We start from the raw sequence: 21,130 nt of genomic DNA, 5'->3' as shown, positions 1-21,130 counted from the left end.
AGATCAYGAGCTATAGGATGGTYTAAAAYGACGCAGAACTAGATAATAATGAAAGATAATAATGAAAGATAATAATGAAAGATCAGAGTTGTTACGATAACTTCCGCCCTTGTATAGGCATTCTCGGAATAGTAAAGTCTATAAAAGGCCACTGACTAGCGCATGAATTATTATATTTGGATTGTTGGAAGATATGATATATAAGTGAGACTGAGAAAATTGACTGTCTGATTTGAACATTCTTCTTGACTCTTCTTAATGAATTAGAATGAAAATAATAAATCATCCCCAAGGTGATTCGCGGTCATCCAGTATTCGAACTCTGGAGAATATTGCTTCCGCAATCTATCTGGCGACTAGAACTCCTGGGGTTCCCTCTAGGTTCTTTTCCGGTAACCAAGAGTCTACCTTCTAAGCGTCATTTTAACGATTTTGCCATGTGGCTCGCAGTCAAAATCCAGTAAGAACCTCTTCTGCCTATTTTCAAAATAGACTTGGGTCGTTTTGTTTCCATCTTGGAAATTGACCGCATAACCGTACTTGAGGGCTTTTGAGTAGTATGGAGGCTCTCCTACACTGATTATATGACAAGGCTGGAGATTGAGGATCTGCTTCGTGCCGTAGAATGAAAACTGTGAGGTAGGCTGAGCAGTATTCTTGAAGGACAGCAATTGAAGTAATTGTCTGTCGTTCAGCAGAAACGGATCCTCTGGACTTTCGATTTCTGAAACATTCAGTGTAATACCCCAACGAAATTTGATCTCTCTCGTGCGTGGGTTATATTTATATGGACGGTGTAGGCACTCCAAGAACAATTTCCAGCGATAGTTGGGGTCCGCAATTCGATCACCACAGTGAATTGTCATATAGATCTTTTTCTCCCCAACTTTGTCGAGCATCAGACCGAAAAGCAACGGATCGCCGTGAAGCCGTGTTATTTCCTGAATCCATTGATCGCTCTTGAAGATTGAATTCCACAATTTGCGGTGTTTGTCATCTTCTGACGAAGCAAGAGCCGGTATCCGTTGTCGAAAAGCGAAAATATTGTGCCAAATTTCTCGAGGAATGCTCCCAAGCATCATGAGCCCCAGATTTGTAGTATGTGGAATATCTTATGAACAAATATATTTCAAAACTGAGAGTTTTTTTGTAGAATGACATTATTATATACCTATCCGCCCACGACGAAATCCATGGTTGACTGCTTTCCTCTTGGCCATCATGCTTTTCATATCGTAAAAATCTGAATCTGGATTCTTCTCAATCTCTCACTCAGTTCTTAGATCATATTTGACGTGACTGGGCCAACGTATCGGGCATGAGCTCGACTTTTAGTGTGGGTGGTACTCGTATCTGTACATTGTCGATGGTGATTTGTATCCAACTCGTGCCGGCACTACGGTAATTCGTACCGACAGTCCAAATTTTCCGTTTGTTCTTCGTGTGCGCTTTCTTTCAACAACGTGTCTATTTCTGATATTAACATCGTTTGATGTTGTACTATTCCTTTATCTTGTTAATCCTTTTTACTGCCGGAACAATCTGTCTGGCTGGGTAATGATATTGTTTGGTGCCTTGAATCCATTTGATGTTGATAAGAATCTCGTTCTGTAAAAGGTTCGAGAAGTCCCGGAGAGAAGTAGCAACCGCTCGTGCTAGTAGAGATTCCGACCAAGGTCCCAATTTACTCACAGTCTGCGATCGCATCGTGTAGTAGTTCGTAAGAGTCGATAGTAATTCTAAAGCGCAGGACAACGGAATGGATAGATGACCTTTTCAGAGCCCGTGGGTCACAGCAAGCTTTTGTCCGCTTGAATCCTACCAGGCATGAAGAGCTTCTAGCCGAGCTGAAACAGACAGCAAATCGCAGTAAAATGCATAGTTCAGTAAAACTAATAGTTTAAAGATGTATAATCCTCAAGTTTAGTACAAGCTATATGATTTACAGTCTAGAATATTACTGTTCATATCTCTTTGTATTTGGTTGACTTTCCGGAATGGTCGATTCGTATTCATGTTCTCTTGAACCTGATTCTCTCTGAGTTCAATTGTAACGTGTGTCCGAACGGGTTAGTTTTGAAAATGAGTCAGGGTCAGTAAATCTAACCTGATATCATTTCAACTAGTTTCGATCTAAGTTGGTGACAGTCCGATGGTGTCGATTATGCCGAGTCTATTACACTTAAGACCATATCTTGACAGCAGATGCTTTTGTTGTTTGTTTTCCTTCTATTTCTTCCTTGGCGATTTCTCTTCCTTACTGGTACCTAATGCTCCGTTCGCTCATTTCGTCTTGTGTCGTGAAGAGGATAACATGAGCCACTGCTATTGAAGGTCTTCACCTCAAATATATAAGCCGCCTGAACCCCCGTATTTACCCTTCATTAACTTCCAGTTCATGGTGCGCATATCTGACTCAAGATGACTTTACATTGCGGGCCATCGTTTGCTGTGTACAAGGCGACTACTCTTCCATCCACACTTCCATCTACCCTTGCTCGGGACTTCAACAACGCTAACAACAATAACAACAATGAGGCTATTCACGAAAGGAAGTCAATCCAGTCGCTGATCGACAGCTCCAAAAAGCCCCCGTACCCGCGAATTGACACTGTCCTCACCAACTTCTTCCCCGAAGAGTACGGTGAGGGCTTCTACGGAATGGAGGTAGGCGACGTCCCGGGCCGACCGAGTTTTCTCCAAAAAATGGACCTCGACGCGGTGGACGAAAAATCCAGTCCTGTACTACGAACCAATCATCCAAACCTCCTGAATCTTCTCGATATTTCCGTCTGTGGAGATAAGTTATTTTTTCATTATGAAAGACCAGGGATATCTTTGGAGAAACTTCAGAAATCCACAATGTTGGATCGAGTCGCTGTGGCGACCATCTGCAAAAAAGTACTTCAAACTCAATTCACCTCTGAATACGACTAATGCTGCATAGTTGTTACATGGACTGATCTATATCCACGAAGGTCTGAATGTCAGTCATGGTCACTTGCATTGTGGTGGAATCTATCTCAGTGACGAAGGTGAAATCAAGATTGGTAAATGATTAGAAAGCGTCAAGATGAGGACTACTTGACTGACAGCTCGGTAGGCGATGTAGGAAAGAGCATGACTGAGAAAGGAAAGGCGAAAGATATTTCTGGCGATGTGCAAGCGGTTTTCCGGATGGCCAGTCAGTTGCTGAGTCTCGACAGGAGCACAGATACGACCAGCATGTCATGGATCATAGCAAAGAACTTTGTCACCCTGCCGAGTACGGTTGATCCCCGAACACTTCTCAAGGTAAGAATGTTTTTCGAGATGTGTAGACCTATAGAACTGATGGCTGCATAGCACCCGTTCCTGAAACTTGGCCAGGGTTCCTGGTATCTGTCATCTATCGGTGGCTTGCTCTCATTCGTGCGAACAACAGGCCTCAATGACTGCTTGAATCCCGGTTCATCGGACAGCGACGAGAAGACTAGCGGTAGGGAAATAGAGACTATCAGATAAAGAGCGTCTTCCTSGAGCCGTTAACTCGAGGATACGGTGAACTGCACGTCGATTATGCTTAACTGCGTGGATTGGAGAGCATTTTCTCTTTTTGTGAGGTTCATTGATGCAATGCTTCTGTTGGTAGTTACACTCCGGTCCGTCATGGTTTCCCGGACTGGGCATAGGGTCTCGGCATCCTAGGATGCTGAAATGCTGGACTGCTGGATCATCAGGGTTGAATTTTGAGATATTGCGCTTCTTTTCTATAGGAATGTACAGTGTGTCGCTCATTTCAATCCCTTGTTGAATGGTCTTCTGATATTTCAATATTGCTGCTTAATATACAGTTAAAATCTCAAATGATTGGGCCACTGAGAAATCGACAAGTTTCATGAGGTTTTTCTGACCGTCATACTTTTTTTTGTGGACTATCAAACTTGCCAATTGCCTCCAGGCGAATCCGAAAGCGTTGTGGAAAGCATATCAGTATGCCTTGGCAGTCTAGGTACACACAAGAGCTCGGGATCTCCTAGAAGTAGGGGCGCAAGAAGATAATTTAAACGAATCAGACTACGAAACAGACTCGGAATGGGATGGAAAGAGCTGTGCTGACAGTGAGGTTCCGGACTCGAGTTTGTTTTAGATGAAAATGAGTGCTCGGACGAGAACGGCCGTTTTGGAAGCCCAAATTATATGAACTTAGATGAGGAAGACATCTCAGGCAGCCCAAGTTATGTGGACTCAGACAACGAAGATCGCCCGGGCAGTCTAAATTATGCAGAGTCGGATGAGGAGACCGAAGAGTCTCCAACATAAGATTCTGATTCGGAGTGAGCTGTTTCAAGCATGTTTAATGCTATGTGCTCGCCAGTGTTCAGCAGGTTCTTTCGTATTCAGGTGTGACGACTTCCTGGGGTTGTTCTGGCGGATATATCCCTAGTCTGGATCAGTGAGCAGTATAATAATCCTTTGTTTTTAAATATCTCTCTGTTATATGGTCAGAGATATGTCTATAGGTGGCTCTGGAGAAACTTCTTTTCTTTTCTTTCGTCTGCTCTAGTTTGCGAAGATCACGACCTTCCTAGATCGTTATGTGCCCGGGTAGTTCAAATTTTCGGGATCCTCGAAACACGTAAGGGACGACTTGTTAGTCTCCCTCCGAGTGTTTTTGGTGAATGTCCAAATGGGATAGTCAATCATCGCAATCTCATTGATGTCAAATACATGCTATTCCAAGTCAACTTTGAGAGATCTACTTTCTTGTGTTCAATGATTGCGTATATTCCATGACTAAGGCTTGTGGTTTTGATCCTCAATAATACTGGAATGAAGTCGTACAAGTCGAAGAACAAGCGAATCAAGGTCTTTTCAGAAGTCCCAATGTCTCCACAGACTTACACTTAATCTTGTAAACGCTCCAGGCCTAAGGCTACTTAAAGCGGAAAAGGTCCCTGTTGATTGCATCTGCACGGACCACCGAGCGTCAGATCATGTGATATTTCCACATGATTTATGAGCCCGAAATAAGATGAAGTATATAGGGCTATGTTCCTCCTGGCGTTAATTACTGTTGCTACAGGACATGCCTTGAAGTTAGTATTCTAATCACAGATTGCTACCTCCTCTAATTTTCGGGAACAGTTACAGAACATCACCTACCAACACCGAACGGGTACGCAAATTGACAAGATTGTTGAAAACGCCATCAAATGGGATTTCTTACCGCACAAGACAGTGCATACAGCACCAAACGGGATTTCTTACCGCTCAAGACGGCACATACAGCACCAAACGGGATTTCTTACCGCTCAAGACAGTGCATCCATTACCGATGGTCCTTCTCTGTTTAAGCAAGTATATGATGGCCTTGCCCCAGGCGGATGGTTCGAGCTTCAAGATTTTGCATTTCCCGTCCGGTCCGACGACGGTACCATGAATGGGACGTCCTTTGAAGAACTAAACGAAAATCTAGTAAAAGCTCTCAGCATCTTAGGCAAAGACCCCGCGCTGGCCGAAAAGTACAAAGCGCTTATGGTCAGTGTCGGGTTTAAGAATGTCGTCGAAATCAAGTATAAGTGGCCACAGAATCAGTGGCCAAAGGACAAGTTTTTCAAACAACTGGGGTTGTGGAATATGGTCAACACTTTGGACGGGCTGTATGGGTTCTCGGCAAGGCTGTGCACACAGGTCTTGGGTATGTCGGTGGAGGAACTGGAGCTGCTGTTGATGGCTTGCCGGAATGATATCAAGAACACCAAGATGCATGCTTACTGGCCGGTGTAAGTCGTTTTCCTCTTGTTAACCTTTTTCTCCTCCTAGAGAGGGTAGAGACCAGCGAGTCACTGATGATGTAGATATGTGGTTTACGGCCAAAAGCCGCTGGAAAGTTGATGCAGCTGCCGAGATTTGCATATGAAACGAACAATTCCTCAATACCATTGTTTAGCGGACAATTATTTCAAATACATGTCCGGCCAATATGAGCCCATTAAATATCCTTCTAGCGCATTATCAGCATCTTCCAAAGATCATACGCCGGTTCTAATGCGAGTATAATGAAGTTGACCAGGCACTTTCATCCGAGACTTGACGGATCCAAACGGCTTGAGAAATATCTTCGATACATTTTCTCAAAAGTACGCCACAATCAATCCCGAAAAGGAAGCCATCTGGCGGGTCATGACTCGTGAGATCTTGGATAGTTTCTCTACACAGCAGACGTCAGCACAGAATCTTCACAAGGATATCATGTTCAGTGTGAGCAAAATGCTTCGTTCTATTATCGATCCATCAAAGACACAGGCATTTGAAGCGAATTTAACCGAAATAGTCGCAAACGCAACCCTCCTATAGTCTGCTGCACAAAAAGATACATACAGGATCTGGGTGTTAGTCAACCCACCTAATAATGCTGAAGACGGCGGTCAATGGGAAACAGGATCCTTGAAAGGAATTGAATCGGTTCAGATCCAAGAGGAGATCTCTATCGAACACGCCCATTCGCTTTGTCTATTTCCCCTCGTCATAGTGACGGGTTGTTCCAGAGATGAAATTGTCGGTCCGGGACAAACTCTGTTTTCTGATTGTGTGGCATTTGCCCTTGGAAATCACGAACAGCAGGAATCCGCTAGATTACTTGCACAGAAACAGAGAGAATTGCGCTATAAGCACCGCAAGAACAGTGTGAACTCTCATTAAACTACTTCCATACAGAGTCGTTCCCAGGATTTGGGCGGTGGTCGTGAACAATGATATCGACCATATGACAATGCCAGACACTCGAACATTCAAATTGTATCCAGGCCACGAGGCTATCGACATCAATTAATTCCCGTGGTTACTAGAGGCTTTTTATTGCAATGAGTATACACAAAACGCATTGCCCTTTTTATTTCCTTTATCTTCCTTGGCGCTTTTAACTTAGGACAATCATCGTGGGTAGACCCTGAACAGTGAACGCTCTTGGCCTCACGTTAGGCAACCACATGTGAGCCCGCACCCAAACAAGTTCAACAGGTGATGAAAGTGCCTGGTCAAATTTCGTTCAACCCAAAATCGCCTTACAAAAGAATGTCTCTTTTTTTTCAACGCTGTTCATATTGCTGTGCTATTAAAAATGAACATCCCATAAAAAGTAGGGTTCAGCATTTTTGGCTTTTCCGTGCTCCGTCTAAGTTGTTGCTCCTTTTCATCATTCATCATCACCACGCGAGCAATTTTTGCTCCCGGGCAAATTTAGGCCTCTTGTTTTGAAGGGCCGCGGAGATTTCAGGGCTTGTGACAGAAGGTCGCCCCCGTTCCAGGAGGTTTTCAGGAACAGCCAATGAGACAACTAACAGGCATTAGGCAGCAACGAATACCCTCATATTTTGATCTGCAATGATCAGTGGGATGAACGTCCCTAATTATTTGCACGTAGTTGACTCACTTCATTTATTTAAATATCCTACACCCAAGCCAATATCAGATTAAGCCTCGGCCCGAGTTAATAATATTCCAACCGTTTCATGCAACCGTAACTTGCCGTAACTTACTGAAATATAGAGAATAATGGAGTCTCTATACAGACAGATTCGAAACCTCCTTCATGTGTCACGGACCTGGATCCACCTTAGTTAAACAATGGTGCGTCGAGATACGTTAGGCTTGGTTGAACCTCGCACAGATTCCTTGAGTTATAGTCGGTAAAGTGGTTTGAGTAATGAAGTAACAATAGTCGAACTGGTTATCGGTAGTCGTCAACGTAACAAAGATACCGGTAGAAGAGATCCCCGTACAGCCTGGTGCCCGTACGAGTTAGAATGCCTTGCTGACTCTCACTATCAAAGTCTGATAACAAGTCATCAAGTGACTTAACTTAGATTAAAGAGCTATGAGTAATAGAGGTGGCAGTGCCAAAAAATCACGTGGCTAGGCTATATTGATTACGGTAGTGTTGGATGCAAACATGTCAAAACAAGAGGGTCGCGTACATCATGTGAAAGACACTGATCCGCACTAACCCCATTCAAAAATCGACCACGCACAACTGAGATCCGTGCATAACGGCAATACATGTAATTTACAGGCGTATCAAATCTGTGAATGCGCAATACCCTAGGTTGAAAGTTACACCAACCAGGGAGGCCAAGCTATAATATCATAATATCAAGGTGCCAGTGTCGACGAAAAACTAGGCATGGAGATCGGAAGAAGACCAGGATAAACTGGGGGTTGAGGTCATAAAAATATACACCACACACATGGGCCCTACCAGTACACCGGTCATCTTACTTCCATGATAGATACTAGATACAGGGATCAAAAAATACAGCTCAGAGAGTATTGACATGCCCGCAGCAAGCTTCGGGAATAAGGCTTTGAGGCGAGCTTTGACCTGGAGCAAAACTGGAGCCGTCACATCCTCTTCAGCCTGAGGACTGCGGTGCCTAAGCCTCGTATTCCACTTAGCGCTTAAAGACAGTATTGAGTCTACATCTTTCCTCTGCCAATGAGTGCTCCTTGATGCATTGCCTCTGCCTCATATTTTTCCCTGCCTTTCAAGCAATGATCTGAGATTACCAACACTGGTCAGTGTGTCAGGATGTTCAGCGCCTAGCGTTTTCTCATATCCAGCGAGTGCTCGTTGATGCATGGCCTCTGCCTCCTCATATTTTCCCTGCATTTGAAGCACTAAGCCTACAAGACTGACACTGATCAGTGTGTCAGGATGTTCAGCACCTAGTGCTTTCTCTCTGCCAGCAAGTGCTCGTTGATGCATAGCCTCTGCCTCCACATACTTTCCCTGCCTTTCAAGCACTACACCTAGGTTGTTGACACTGGTTAGTGTGTCAGGATGTTCAGCGCCTAGCACTTTCTCACTACTAGTAAGATCTCGTTGATGCATAGCCTCTGCCTCCTCATATTTTTCCTGCATGTGAAGCACTATACCTAGATTGTTGACACTGGTCAGTGTGTGAGGATGTTCAGCGCCTAACAGTCTCTCATATCCAGCGAGTGCTTGTCGACATAAAGCCTCTGCCTCCTCATATTTTCTCTGCATTTGAAGCATATAGCCTAGAAGACTGACACTGATCAGTGTGTCAGGATGTTCAGCGCCTAGTACTTTCTTTCTACCAGCAAGTGCTCGTCTATGCATAGACTCTGCCTCCATATACTTTCCCTGCCTTTCAAGCACTACGCCTAGGTTGTTGACACTGGTCAGTGTGCCAGGATGTTCAGCGCCTAACACTTTCTCACTACCAGTAAGATCTCGTCGATACATGACCTCTGCCTCCTCATATTTTTCCTGCATTTGAAGCACTAAGCCTACAAGACTGACACTGATCAGTGTGTCAGGATGTTCAGCGCCTAGTGCTTTCTCTCTGCCAGCAAGTGCTCGTTGATGCATAGCCTCTGCCTCCTCATATTTTCCCTGACTTTCGAGCACTGAGCCTAGATTACTGACACTAGTCAGTGTGTCAGGATGTTCACCTAACACTTTCTCTCTAGCAGCGAGTGCTCGTCGATGCATAGCCTCTGCCTCCTCATATTTTTTCTGACTTTCAAGCACTGAGCCTAGATTACTAACACTGACCAGTGTGTGAGGATGCTCTGCGCCTAGCGCTTTCTCATATCCAGCGAGTGCTTGTCGATGCATGGCCTCTGCCTTCTTATATTTCCCTTGTCTTTGAAGAACTGAGCCTAGATGAATGACACTGGTCAGTGTGTCAGGATGTTCAGCGCCTAACAATTTCTCACTACCAGCAAGATCTCGTCTATGCATGGCCTCTGCCTCTTCATATTTCCCCTGCATCTGAAGCGCTAAGCCTAGAAGACTAACACTGGTCAGTGTGTCAGGATGTTCACCTAACACTTTCTCTCTAGCAGCGAGTGCTCGTCGATGCATAGTCTCTGCCTCCTCATATTTCCCCTGTCTTTGAAGGACTGAACCTAGATTACTGACACTAGTAAGTCTGTCAGTATGTTCAACGCCTAACACTTTCTCTCTTCCAGCGAGTGCTTGTCGATGCATGGCCTCTGCCTCCTTATATTTTCCCTGACTTTCAAGCACTATGCCTAGATGGTTGACACTGGTCAGTGTGTCAGGATGCTCTGCGCCTAGCGCCTTCTCATATCCACCGAGTGCTTGTTGATGCATGGCCTCTGCCTCCTCATATTTTCCCATCTGGTAAAGATACCAACCACATCGATTGGTAATACTCGACACATTTAAATGGTCCTCATTTAACCCCTTGGTGAAACGAAGTGTCTCTTTCAGGTGTGGAAGGAGCATTTGGCAAGATTTGAATGTTTCATAATCTCCACTGGGAAATACTCCTTCCATAATGTGTATGCTTTTCTTGGCCAATTGATGAAGCTGTCCTTGATTTTTCAGCCACTGTCGAGCTGATAATTGCACCAGACGGTGCAAGCCAAATGACTGTCCGCCAAATTCAACGTAGACGAGAGAAAAGCTGATTAATGGAGCCATCGCATCCTCAAATTGTAATTGATCCATCCCATCGCTGAGTAACTCTACCGGAATTCCTTGTCGGTCAAACATACTCATTAATCCCAGCAGATCTGTGGCTTCGGGACACAGGTGGCGGATCTGATCAAACGAGATCTGCCACGTAGTGATGACTGGATAGCGGACGCTTCGATCTCGTCGAAGATCATGAGCATCATTATAATTTAAAAGATGCTCTTGATTTGATTCACTTTGTTGGAAAAGCTGCAGGTAAGTCGTAACGGTTATTCGAGGTGAGCGATTTGAAATATATGCACCAGCTTGTGCAATTGCCATAGGAATGCGTTCGAGTGCCTCCACAAGGAGTTTCGCTTCAGTTTCACATGATTGATCTACCGTAATACGGGTTTTCAATAGGGTAATGGCATCATTAGTGCCCATTGGCTCTACTGGTATCACCTGACCGCGATGCCCCACGATGTTCCGTGCCGCTGTCCGATTCCGGGATGTAACCAAAATCGAACCATGGGAAAAATGAGGCAGGTAATCCACTAAAGGCATATTTTCACCACATTTGTTGAACATTGTATCAACATTGTCTGCATTGTCCAGGATAATCAACCAGCTGCCGTTCATCTCGTCACATAGCCATTTCTTAACCAGCTCGAGGATGTCACATTTTGGATCATCGCGTCCAGGAATCTTTGCTACGGCTGCAATATCTCGATACCCTTGCTCAAATCTTGTTGCATTACTCGCGTGAACCCAAAATGTCCATATGTTAGGCGCGGATTCCCGAACTCGATAGGTATACTCGATCGCTATCTGAGACTTTCTGGAACATAGTCAGTATGTTACGTGTCAACTTCTTCCGCTTTACTCACCCGACGCCTCCCAAGCCAACGAGTGCGGCACGCCTCGAAGCATGCCCGCTTCGTCCTTGAACGGCGTCAATAATACTCTTGATAATGTCTTCTCGGCCCACAAACATCTCATCTCTCACAAAGGGAACCGTTGAAGGCTTGGGGTGACTTAAGGTTTCTGCTAAGAATGAGGCTCTAATCAGAATTCGCAAACAGAGACACGGTCGCTCTGCGGCGGCTAGAGATGAACTTACGACGCTCATGCTGAACACCGCCTTCCCAGTATACTAAGAAAGCCTTCGCGCACGATGTTGCAGTGGCTGCAGCATACTTTTGCCATGCCTTATTCTTATGACTGTCTGCGTAATCGCAAACCCCTTTGATGATTACACAAGGCAGGATATCCCACACTCCAGCACCTTCCATCTCAAATGCAATCACACCCTCCTTGTCCGCTAGTTGATCTCGACGCTGACCGGATTTCATGACAGAGCTCGCCGACGCAATCGTGCCGAAGTGAATAAGTGGCGATGGCCGATCCGCACGCAGTCGGTATCGCTGGACTAAATGTCCTACGCATCCGACCTCTGTGCAGTCGCTCTTCAATGCTTGCTCACATACTGGATCGAAGGCCGAATGACAGCTACCACAGATGCACTCTATTGTAGATTGTGGTTGGTAGTGCTTGTGGCGATAAGAGGCATCGTATAACATATCGTATGAGGCACCGGGATAATTCCATTCATTGTCATCCATTCCTTGTAGGATTTGCAGGTATCGCGCGGTATGCCGTTGTACTTGATTTCTCATCCGGCGAGTTCGTAAACGGTTTAGGAAGGACTGGATTTCTTGATTAGGTGATCCGAGCGTCTCTTTGACACCACTTTTCCGCTCGAACCCATGCGGGTACTGTCTGCCAAAATCATATTCAATCACACTATCACCAATAATGATATCCCCTAAGATGATCTCCGTCCGATCTGATGCGTATGGTACTCCGCCGCAGATCCCGACCAGTAAGGTAAGTTTGATTCCCGGGAAGCTGATGAGCAAGCCACGGGCAACACTGGCGGACCTTCGATTCCCCATCCCGGGCATATAGGCCAGCACGACATCGTGATTGTGTATTCTTCCTGTGATGTAGCTGTTGGCATCGCCTATGTGCTTGCCATATAAATGGCCCAGATCATCATAGTGATCATCGAATAACGCCTCCACCGCGTCCGCCTCTAGTGGAAGGGCACAGATTATCGCAATACGGAATTCATCACGAGATCGTGGAGGCATCTTAGGACGACTCTTGCTTTTTGTGACTAAAAGATATTCATAGAGGATCAGTGATATGGGTGGACTTCAATTTCGCTCTGTCAGAGTGGGCTTCCACGACTCTCGGCAGGTCATCCATGTCAAGCGGGGCATCAGATTGAGAGCACGGTGTTGACCGATTTTTACACTAGAGCACTTACGGCAGTACGGTGGAGAAGCGATAAAAGAAGGGATATTATTCGATATTGTTAAGTACATTTGGCACACCCTCCAGGACATCCTTGTAAGGGGGTTTTGGGTGCGATTTATACATAAAAGAATGTGTGTAAAATGAGTGACGATGTTTGACAGAATATTCTAGATATCTGCCTTCTTGCTAGTTTGCAAAGCTTCAAATTAAGTCGATTCTTGAGCATTCTTTTGATAATTTTGTGTAATGCCCTGAAACGACCGAAGGGAGTGGAAGGGAGTAGGACCGTGCGTGCGAGACCCCCACACAAAAACGCTGACGGAAGCTAACACTAGAAAATGAACAACCCTTTTGGGCCTAGAAGGGTCTTGGCGTTAGGGCTCTAGGGTTTAACATACTTTAGCTGTAGTATTATTGGCTCAGGACGCTGTATTTCCTTTGTGATATCAGACCGAAAGGAGTGGCAAAAATGCCGACATGCCGACAGAAGTGACACTAGAAACTTGACTCCCCTTTTGGGCCTAGAGCCTCTTGGCTGCATGGGTTATGGCTGGGCATGCTTTTGATTGGCTTCAAACAGTCGTTATTTTGTGATGCACTTATTCTATTTTCCATAACTGACTCAAAGAATCGACCTCTTTTCTATCCGTTTCAGGGCCACGGCGTGCGCAGCGCGCGCCTAGGATAGATTCCGAATATCCGTAGGCGCCAAATTAGGCTTAGAGCACCTTGGCGTTCAACACACGGTTGGTGTCACGTGAATCACGTGAATGGCCCGAGCCGCCCATCGCTTTTATGGTTTAGTTGATCGACAGAAAAACGTGGTCTGAAACGGACCTACTCCTAATACGGTATAGTGTATTACGTTCATCACACCACCGTATTCCACCGTGTTCCAGCCAGTGCACGATTTCGCTCACCCGAGTTACAGTCGAGAAAGTATTGGAGCATCATGTTTCTTAGGATTCGAAGTTGCTTGTCAAGTTCACCCGTGGGGGAAGGCACGAGGTGATTGTAGGAGAATGGGTGTAGAAGAATGATAAAGTAAAGAGGGGGGAGCTGCGAAAAGCTTGACCACCAAACGACTTCATTAGGGCTAGTCACCGGTTGTAGATTCCGTGCTTTCATCGCCGGACAATCGAAACTTTCTATGAAGTCGAATATAAGGCTATGAATCCTTGAATGTGTTGGTCATTCGTTGTACGAACTGCAAGGGACGAGCGGATGATCAGCTAGTAATCCAGCTCGCTGCCTATTGAGAAATTGCAAATTCTGGTAATTTCCAGGCAAGGGATATTTAGATGACCTGACTTTTGAATAGTCCTATATTCCCTAGCCTCGTTAATCTACACTGTCCATCACCTATTAACCTCAACTTCATCACACAGCCTGGTCCAGATTCATACTATGTCTGATTCCGATACTGACGTTGCTTTACCCCGACGCACACAGCACTTTGTCTTGAAGACCACGATGGCCAGCCTACCAGCCCATGCCTATCCCCGCCACTCGCTAACGAGACCTTTATTATACGACACCCCCAAACCAACCTTGACCCTCAAAAGCGGCAAACCATGCCTCCACACCCCCTCGACATCACCAACACACATTGTCACTGGCGGGTAATCGAAACGGCGAGCGGCTGGCTTGGATCCCGGAACATCCACACAGACATATACATAAGGTATAGCGGTGGCTTCTGGAATACTTGGAACTGGAAGTTCGTCGCGGATGTGAAGCACCATAGTCTGTTCGAATATTTCTCAACGAGGCCTAGCTCGGATGGACGACATGAGCTGCTTTTTAAGCAATGGTTTGGGTTTCAGGGTATGAGAGTTGGGGGGGAGGGGGGAGAGAGCTCGTGGTTGCTGAGTACGGGGGAAAAGGAGTTGCGTGGGAGTTTATTAAAGTTGGCTAGGTGGGCCTTACAGCAGATAGTTCTGATAGGATCATGCTCACAACTCTATCCTGGCCGTTGAATGAATTATAGGATGATCTATATTGAGTTCCCAATATGATAGATAATTGAGATGTAGATCTATTGCATGCGCTCCATCCCAATGTTTTATGAGCACAAACGCGTAGGCCTATGGGGCGTTGAAACCCACAGCTACCGATCTGAGTGCGCAGCAAACATAAGCGGGTTGACCTGTGGTTGGCGCAAACCTATATTTAAACAAAATCTAGGTGACAAGAATTATGGTGGGAAACCTGAGAATAAAAACCTAGGTCGACAGACAGGGATGACAAAGGCGGACGACGAGCTCCCACCTCTACGTGGTGTCCGCTGGGAACTCTCAGAGAAACAATTTTGTTGTCTCTGAGTGCCAGGAGGAGCTCAACAACGCGATTTTTCCCCTTTTCACGACGCGCCGACGCGCCGAAAACCGAGTCTCCGAACCTCACGAAACACCAAACATCACAGAACCAGTACAGAGAGGAAGTCGTGCCCTCTCACACGTACGCCCCCGCGACGGAGAACGGAACTTGTCACTCCGTTTGTCCTGCCCGACAACCGTTTACGGCTTKGACACTCACSATGACTATTATCAGTCACGCGCCCAATATCATCGTCTCTGTTCCAATGCGCAAGACGGTTGGTCGCAAGGCTGCGTGCTCTGGTACTGTCTGGTGTGAGGGGAACGAAACTTACCCAATACAACCAATAGGATTCTCAACTTCCTTAGGACTGCGGTCAATCTCCTGCCACAGCCAATTACGGTCTGGTATGCACCACTCACCAATTACAGCGCAATAATCCGCCCTATCACATTGCTGCTTTAACCGAATCGCTTGTGATTAGGTATTCCGATGAAATACGGCTGAGGATTTCTCTTTACGGCGGCAAGATAGTATATCTAATTGGCTGCCATGTGTATTTGTACAACCCATCACAGAGGCAGAAATTTATCTTCGATGTGGGTGGGGATCCGGGTAATTATTAACACATCATAAAACAGGCCGTTTACAGCAACCTCATCCGAGAACTGTGGGGAAGAGTGCACAATAACCAAAATTATTCCTAGTTGGTCTAAACGCGGGCGGATAATGGATTGCGGACTGTTATTTTTCCGGTGGGACATTGTTTGTCCATACGCAGCCGCATATTAAAATTTGTCAGAGAAGGCAGGGCATGCATCTTGGTTTGCCTCATTCTGTTGGTGAGGAGGGGTAATGCTGTACATACAGAAACATTGACAGGGGGACCGCACTACGTGTCGTGGTCGAGAACCAGTCTCGTTATACAGTGAAACATAAGTAGCACAAAGATCATGCTCCGCGGACAAGGCTGAATTTTTGTAGTGTCCAGTAGTCTCTCAATCCTTCTTCGCCCTAGGTCACCTAGCCTTCCATGGCTTGTATGCTTGTTTACGACGATTCGGAGGTTGCATCGGTTATCAGCAACCTGCAATAACACAAATATCGAGGAGTAATAAAAGAAACGCGTGATGGCTTTCATTAAGCTAGCATTATCCCTGCTTGATAATGACTCATACCCATGATTTGTGCCTCCCCAAACAATGAGCTCAAGGCGCAGAAAAGAAAAATAAAGACCTGGCAATAGTTACCGTACTGTTCTGTATGCAAGTAGCCTCATCTACGTTGAAAAAAGGGCACTTGAGTTATACCAATCTGATGTATTTGAGGCTGCTTGCAGAGCGGCTGCATATAGCCTTTGAGTTCGACCTGGACGTTGTGTAACCGCAATCTCTCTTCCCGATTGGCAGAAGCAAGCTGATTCTGAGAGGCAGGAAAGTACTCCAGCCTTTATCATGGATAAGACGTAAGTCTCTACACCAACCAGGGACAGCTTCTTGCCGCTTACAGCTCCAACTTTAGCCATAATACCTCGTCGGCGCTCATCTTTTGGATAACACACGCCATAATGAATCCATAACAGATAATGTATTCATATTATCAAATCTTGTTGCCCATTCTTGCTCAACGTGGTACATGCTTACGACCCGACGAGAGTCACCGATGGAAACTCCAGCCGAAAATTAGTTCCAGACGGCTTGTATTTTGTGTAGCAGACGAAGCGGTTGTGACCATAGACAAGAACTTTGCCTTCATAAGCAAGAAAGGCCCGACCTGAATACAAACATGCCCACCATAGCTATAATTTTGGGAGGAAGCCTAGTGTTTTCATTCGTTGAGGTTTATCATCGTCTTTAGCTTTCTATTGAATTTTCTTTTTAGTCAAACCTCGCCTGGAAAGAGCTTGCTGAATGCTGGAATGCAATGGAACAATTCTGAATTCTTTCCACAAAAAGGTCTCCATCTCGTCAATATGCAAACCGACGTTACCGAATTTCTGCAACTTCCTGTGGATATCTGAGACGGAACGCCGAGAACGCTTTGCTGCATAGGTAATTTGCTGCCAAGAAAATCTCTCACTACGAATCATATGGATGATCATTGCTTGTTTGATATGAGTCACGGTGACCAATGAGAACACGTTTGGGGTTAAAGTTTACGAGACTAGCCCACATGATCGGAAGATATCATCAGCTCGTTATTCCCGGAATGACTGCATTGAGTGTATCAGGACGTTCAAACTTGCAAGAATTCACGACGGGATTTTACATACTTATCTTCCGATACCTTTCATGCCACTTCTTTGGTTGTACCAAACGTGATACACAACTCCCATAAGCTGCAGAATTATGGACCACGACGACCAATTCTTTACGAAAATTATGAGAGAGATCAATCAAACAAATCGTCAAAACCCTTGGTAGCATTCCAGTCTATCCTGGCTCCATGCTGGCTGGTAAACGGCTGACAGACCATAGTCCCCAGTGCCAATCTCAACCTACGGGCAGGTGTTTCAAGAAAGGTCACTTTGACTGGTGCCTCAACCACCACTGCCCGGCCATCACAAATAGCGAGTTCTGTACCCAGTCGGAGGCAAAGACCGACTCTTATGCTGTTGCAATGTGTTCGTATCCGGATCATATCAATTAGTCAATTATGAATATATTTGTGTTACAAACAAGCTGCCTACAACCGCGTTGTACTTGTCGATTTAAATTCCGTCGGAAGAAGAAAATATACAATTCACCTGCATAAACGGACAACAGAAGCAAACGGCTTCAGAAGTAGAAGATTACTCAGACACCTTGAGGATATGTGTTGTTGCTAAGGATCTAAGATAAGATCCATATGTGAAATAAGGCTCTATGACGCCGAACTTGTTCAGTTTAGAAACTTCTGTTCATATTCAATGTGTTTTCTGTCGAAAACCTTTTAGGGTATATATTGTGAAGTCTCCAGTTGCATCTATCTTCCAATCTAATGACATCCAGCAATATCAACGGTCGGGACACAACCATTGATTCTATAGTTGATCTATCATTACCAAACCGACGTCACGAATGTGCAATTTGCAATTGAAGAGTATCAGCGATCCCTGATAGACTTGTATAAGTCCCTCCAGAAGCAGCTGCATGAAGCGAAAAGTGAGGATTTTTGCTCCGAATTGTGAAGCAAGCTAAAAGAAAGTGGTTAGAACCAGTCGAAGCTCCGCAGGAAGGGATAGGCCAATTCTGTCATATCACGTTGAAATTTGTGGAGGATACTTTCATTACCATCCCTCTGCCATCCGACAACTGCCCCTTACGGTTTGACATTGATGGCGCCGAAGTTGTTGTGATCCTGCCGAAGGGCGCATCTGTTCGAGTCACGTCTCACAGTGATGGCCTCGTGTGGATGCTTCGCCATTGTCCAGTTCCGGTTACCACGGATGGAATGAAACAAGAAAAGGGGGGGCGCATAGACCGGGTATTTTCATGCGAGAAACCTTGCCAGATTCAGATTCGGTAGCTAAATTCGACTTCACATCAATAACATTGCGGCGTAGATTGATTGAGACAAACTACAAACTAGAATCATATTCTATACTCGGCACTGCATTACGTTTGTAAAGCTTCTGCTTGATCAGAGGATGACAGGTTGCATCGGATGGATTTCTTTGTTTCCGTTGTCATTTTCCATTCAAAATCACCGCCTAACTAGTTGGTGTGTTACTGCCAAAGTCATACCATCAGGTTAAATATTGAAGAACTGGGAGGGAATGTCTCGTTTCAATATTGCCGTCAGATCGGAATTTCATTTCGATAATTCGGATGGGTTGGGAATATCACTCTATTATCACATTATCAGTGGACCTCCCCATTCCAAATCGTTCCGTGTGCTTGCGATCGATGAGAATGGGTCGTGCACGGCCGTGAATCAACCAATCAATCAATCAATTTATGAGACATGGTTGAACCACTAAGCGCGACTAGACTGGTGGGACATTTTGAGAATGCTTCCCGCCGCAGATCCCCTTGTTTTGACACATAAAGCTAAACCAGATCCAGGTCTCCTGCTCAATCGAACCCCACTGGTACGCTATACCCCACTTGTCAACCACACTGCTTTGAAGGAATATGCCCACTCGCTCTGTTGATTGCCTCGCTTCAGAGGAATATCTTATCTTGTGAACAACTTCTCAATGGCTTCATTAAAAGCAAATGTGCTGCTACGGGCGGCTGATGTCGAACAAGAACGGGATCGTGATGCTCGTGTGGATGAACAACACAAACAGCGTCGCCTGTGGAGTCGCCAAACGTAAGCTAGAGATTTCCAGTAAGCATGGCTGTACTAATCAAGAAGCAGATATCTTGGCTCACTTATCTTTAACTTCGGCGCATTCCTCCTCCCAGCTCTGTACAGTACACTAAGCAAACTTTGGGTTGCTGATATTGATTCAAGCCAAGTCGTTACAACCGATGTATATACTTATATCGGTGTTATTGTGCAAGTGTTGAATGATGGTCTCCCAAGGTCCGCTTGGTTGACCATCGGAGATAAATCTTCACGTACCATATCCTCCCGGTTGAGCTTATCTTATACGATGATATCTGTCCAAATAATGCTGGGTGCTCTGATGACGATAATTTTTCTCGCTACTTCAGATAAGCTTGCAGCTGCATTTGTCCCAGAACAAGTTCGGCAAAGTTCGTTGACCTATGTGCGGATTTCTTCCGTTGAAGCTCTATCATCTAGCATGGAGACTGTTGTATCATGTTGCACAAGAGCATTAGATCTTCCTGACGTACCGCTGGTGATCAGCTCAACGAAATTCGTCATCAATATCATGCTCGATCTTTTGATCATATCCAGGTTTCACGTTGGGTCATTCATACCAACCGTCAATATGCAGGCCTTGATTAGGCTTGCTTGTGATCTAGCCGCCGCACTTTGCGGCCTTATTTATCTCATGTACATCACCTTCAGGTTGAGGCGGCAGATGGAAGAATCCGTGAAAGTGACCGTTGCAGCCCTGAAAACTCTTGCACAACCGAGCATTTACACTTTCACGGAGTCCGCTATTCGAAATGCCATCTATCTCTGGCTCGTCAACCGAATCATTTTGCTTGGCGAAAACTACGCAACAGCGTGGGGCGTTTTTAATACAATTCGATGGGGTCTCATTATGGTTCCAGTCCAGACTCTTGAGGCATCAACACTAACGTTTGTTGGACACAACTGGGGGAGATGGCGAGCGCGTGTAGGTGTCGAGATACGTCAGCCTAAAGCATCTAGAGCTGAAATCTTTGGTATGGACAGTGACCTATATTTGATTAAATTAGCTAATGGTTATGATTGGGAAGAAATGATTCGCCCTGCCCTCATATCATGCTGCGTGGCACTGGTTGTTGAAGTGATCATTTGCATTGCACTTTCTACCCATGGTGTGCAGACTTTCGCCTATTTCCTATCTGGTTCTGAAGTTGTTGCTCAAATCACGCAGATGATGTGGAAGGTAATCGCCACTCTAGTACCGTCATGTTACGAAACTAACTTTTTCTGTCAGGCCATCGACTGGACATATATTTTCTATGCTTTGAATTATCAACTGGCTGCCATTCTCCTTGCGACGTCCCCACGTTGGTATTTGTACCAGGCCCTCGGTTCGAACTTCCTCTGGATGTTGCCGTGGGCAATTGTCGTTACTAAGGTTTCGTTTCCGGAAGCTATCGCATGGACTTACTATGCTATTATTTTTGGTGGTGCTCTAGTCTTCGATTTCATTGATGTCAGCATAACACTACTAATCTGGGCTCTTGGATTGTCGAAGGGGAGAATCAAAGTTAACGTCATATGAATGCCGTAACATTTCTCTATCACCAGCCTGCGGAAATACGTCGTGACTGCTGCAAGATGGGCATCGACTCGCTCGTTGTGCATTATCTTTAATGTGGTCAACGTTTGACACCGCGTTCGTTAATGGATGGAATTGTCGAAAATGCACTCAGAAGACAATTTGATCCGTCTCTGATTGGGTAAAACTAGATTATTTTTGCTTACCTGCTTCTGATTCTA

The 21,130-nt window shown here is 45.4% G+C and overlaps 3 protein-coding genes across 3 annotated transcripts; 2 read left to right on the top strand and 1 right to left on the bottom strand.

The window, feature by feature from the left end:
- Positions 1 to 2,421: 2,421 nt before the first annotated feature.
- On the top strand, positions 2,422 to 5,769 carry BHQ10_007537 (uncharacterized protein; the record flags this gene model as incomplete). Its single annotated transcript, XM_040880243.1, has 4 exons — positions 2,422 to 2,667; positions 2,948 to 3,050; positions 3,104 to 3,294; positions 5,128 to 5,769. The coding sequence occupies 4 exons, from the start codon at positions 2,422 to 2,424 to the stop codon at positions 5,767 to 5,769; spliced, it is 1,182 nt and encodes a 393-aa protein (XP_040736040.1).
- A 2,737-nt stretch (positions 5,770 to 8,506) lies between these two features.
- BHQ10_007536 (uncharacterized protein) lies at positions 8,507 to 12,588 on the bottom strand (the record flags this gene model as incomplete). The annotated part of the gene is made up of 3 exons (XM_040880242.1): positions 8,507 to 11,273; positions 11,323 to 11,482; positions 11,556 to 12,588. The coding sequence occupies 3 exons, from the start codon at positions 12,586 to 12,588 to the stop codon at positions 8,507 to 8,509; spliced, it is 3,960 nt and encodes a 1,319-aa protein (XP_040736039.1).
- Positions 12,589 to 19,961: 7,373 nt separating this feature from the next.
- Positions 19,962 to 20,912, top strand: BHQ10_007535 (uncharacterized protein; the record flags this gene model as incomplete). The annotated part of the gene is made up of 2 exons (XM_040880241.1): positions 19,962 to 20,570; positions 20,622 to 20,912. The coding sequence occupies 2 exons, from the start codon at positions 19,962 to 19,964 to the stop codon at positions 20,910 to 20,912; spliced, it is 900 nt and encodes a 299-aa protein (XP_040736038.1).
- Between the last annotated feature and the right edge of the window lie 218 nt (positions 20,913 to 21,130).

Source organism: Talaromyces amestolkiae, assembly GCF_001896365.1.
Source record: "Talaromyces amestolkiae strain CIB chromosome Unknown scaffold15.1, whole genome shotgun sequence".
In the NCBI taxonomy this organism is placed as follows: Eukaryota; Fungi; Ascomycota; class Eurotiomycetes; order Eurotiales; family Trichocomaceae; genus Talaromyces; species Talaromyces amestolkiae.
The sequence above is the reverse complement of the archived record's forward strand: the minus strand, read 5'-3'. Positions and strand labels throughout refer to the sequence as shown.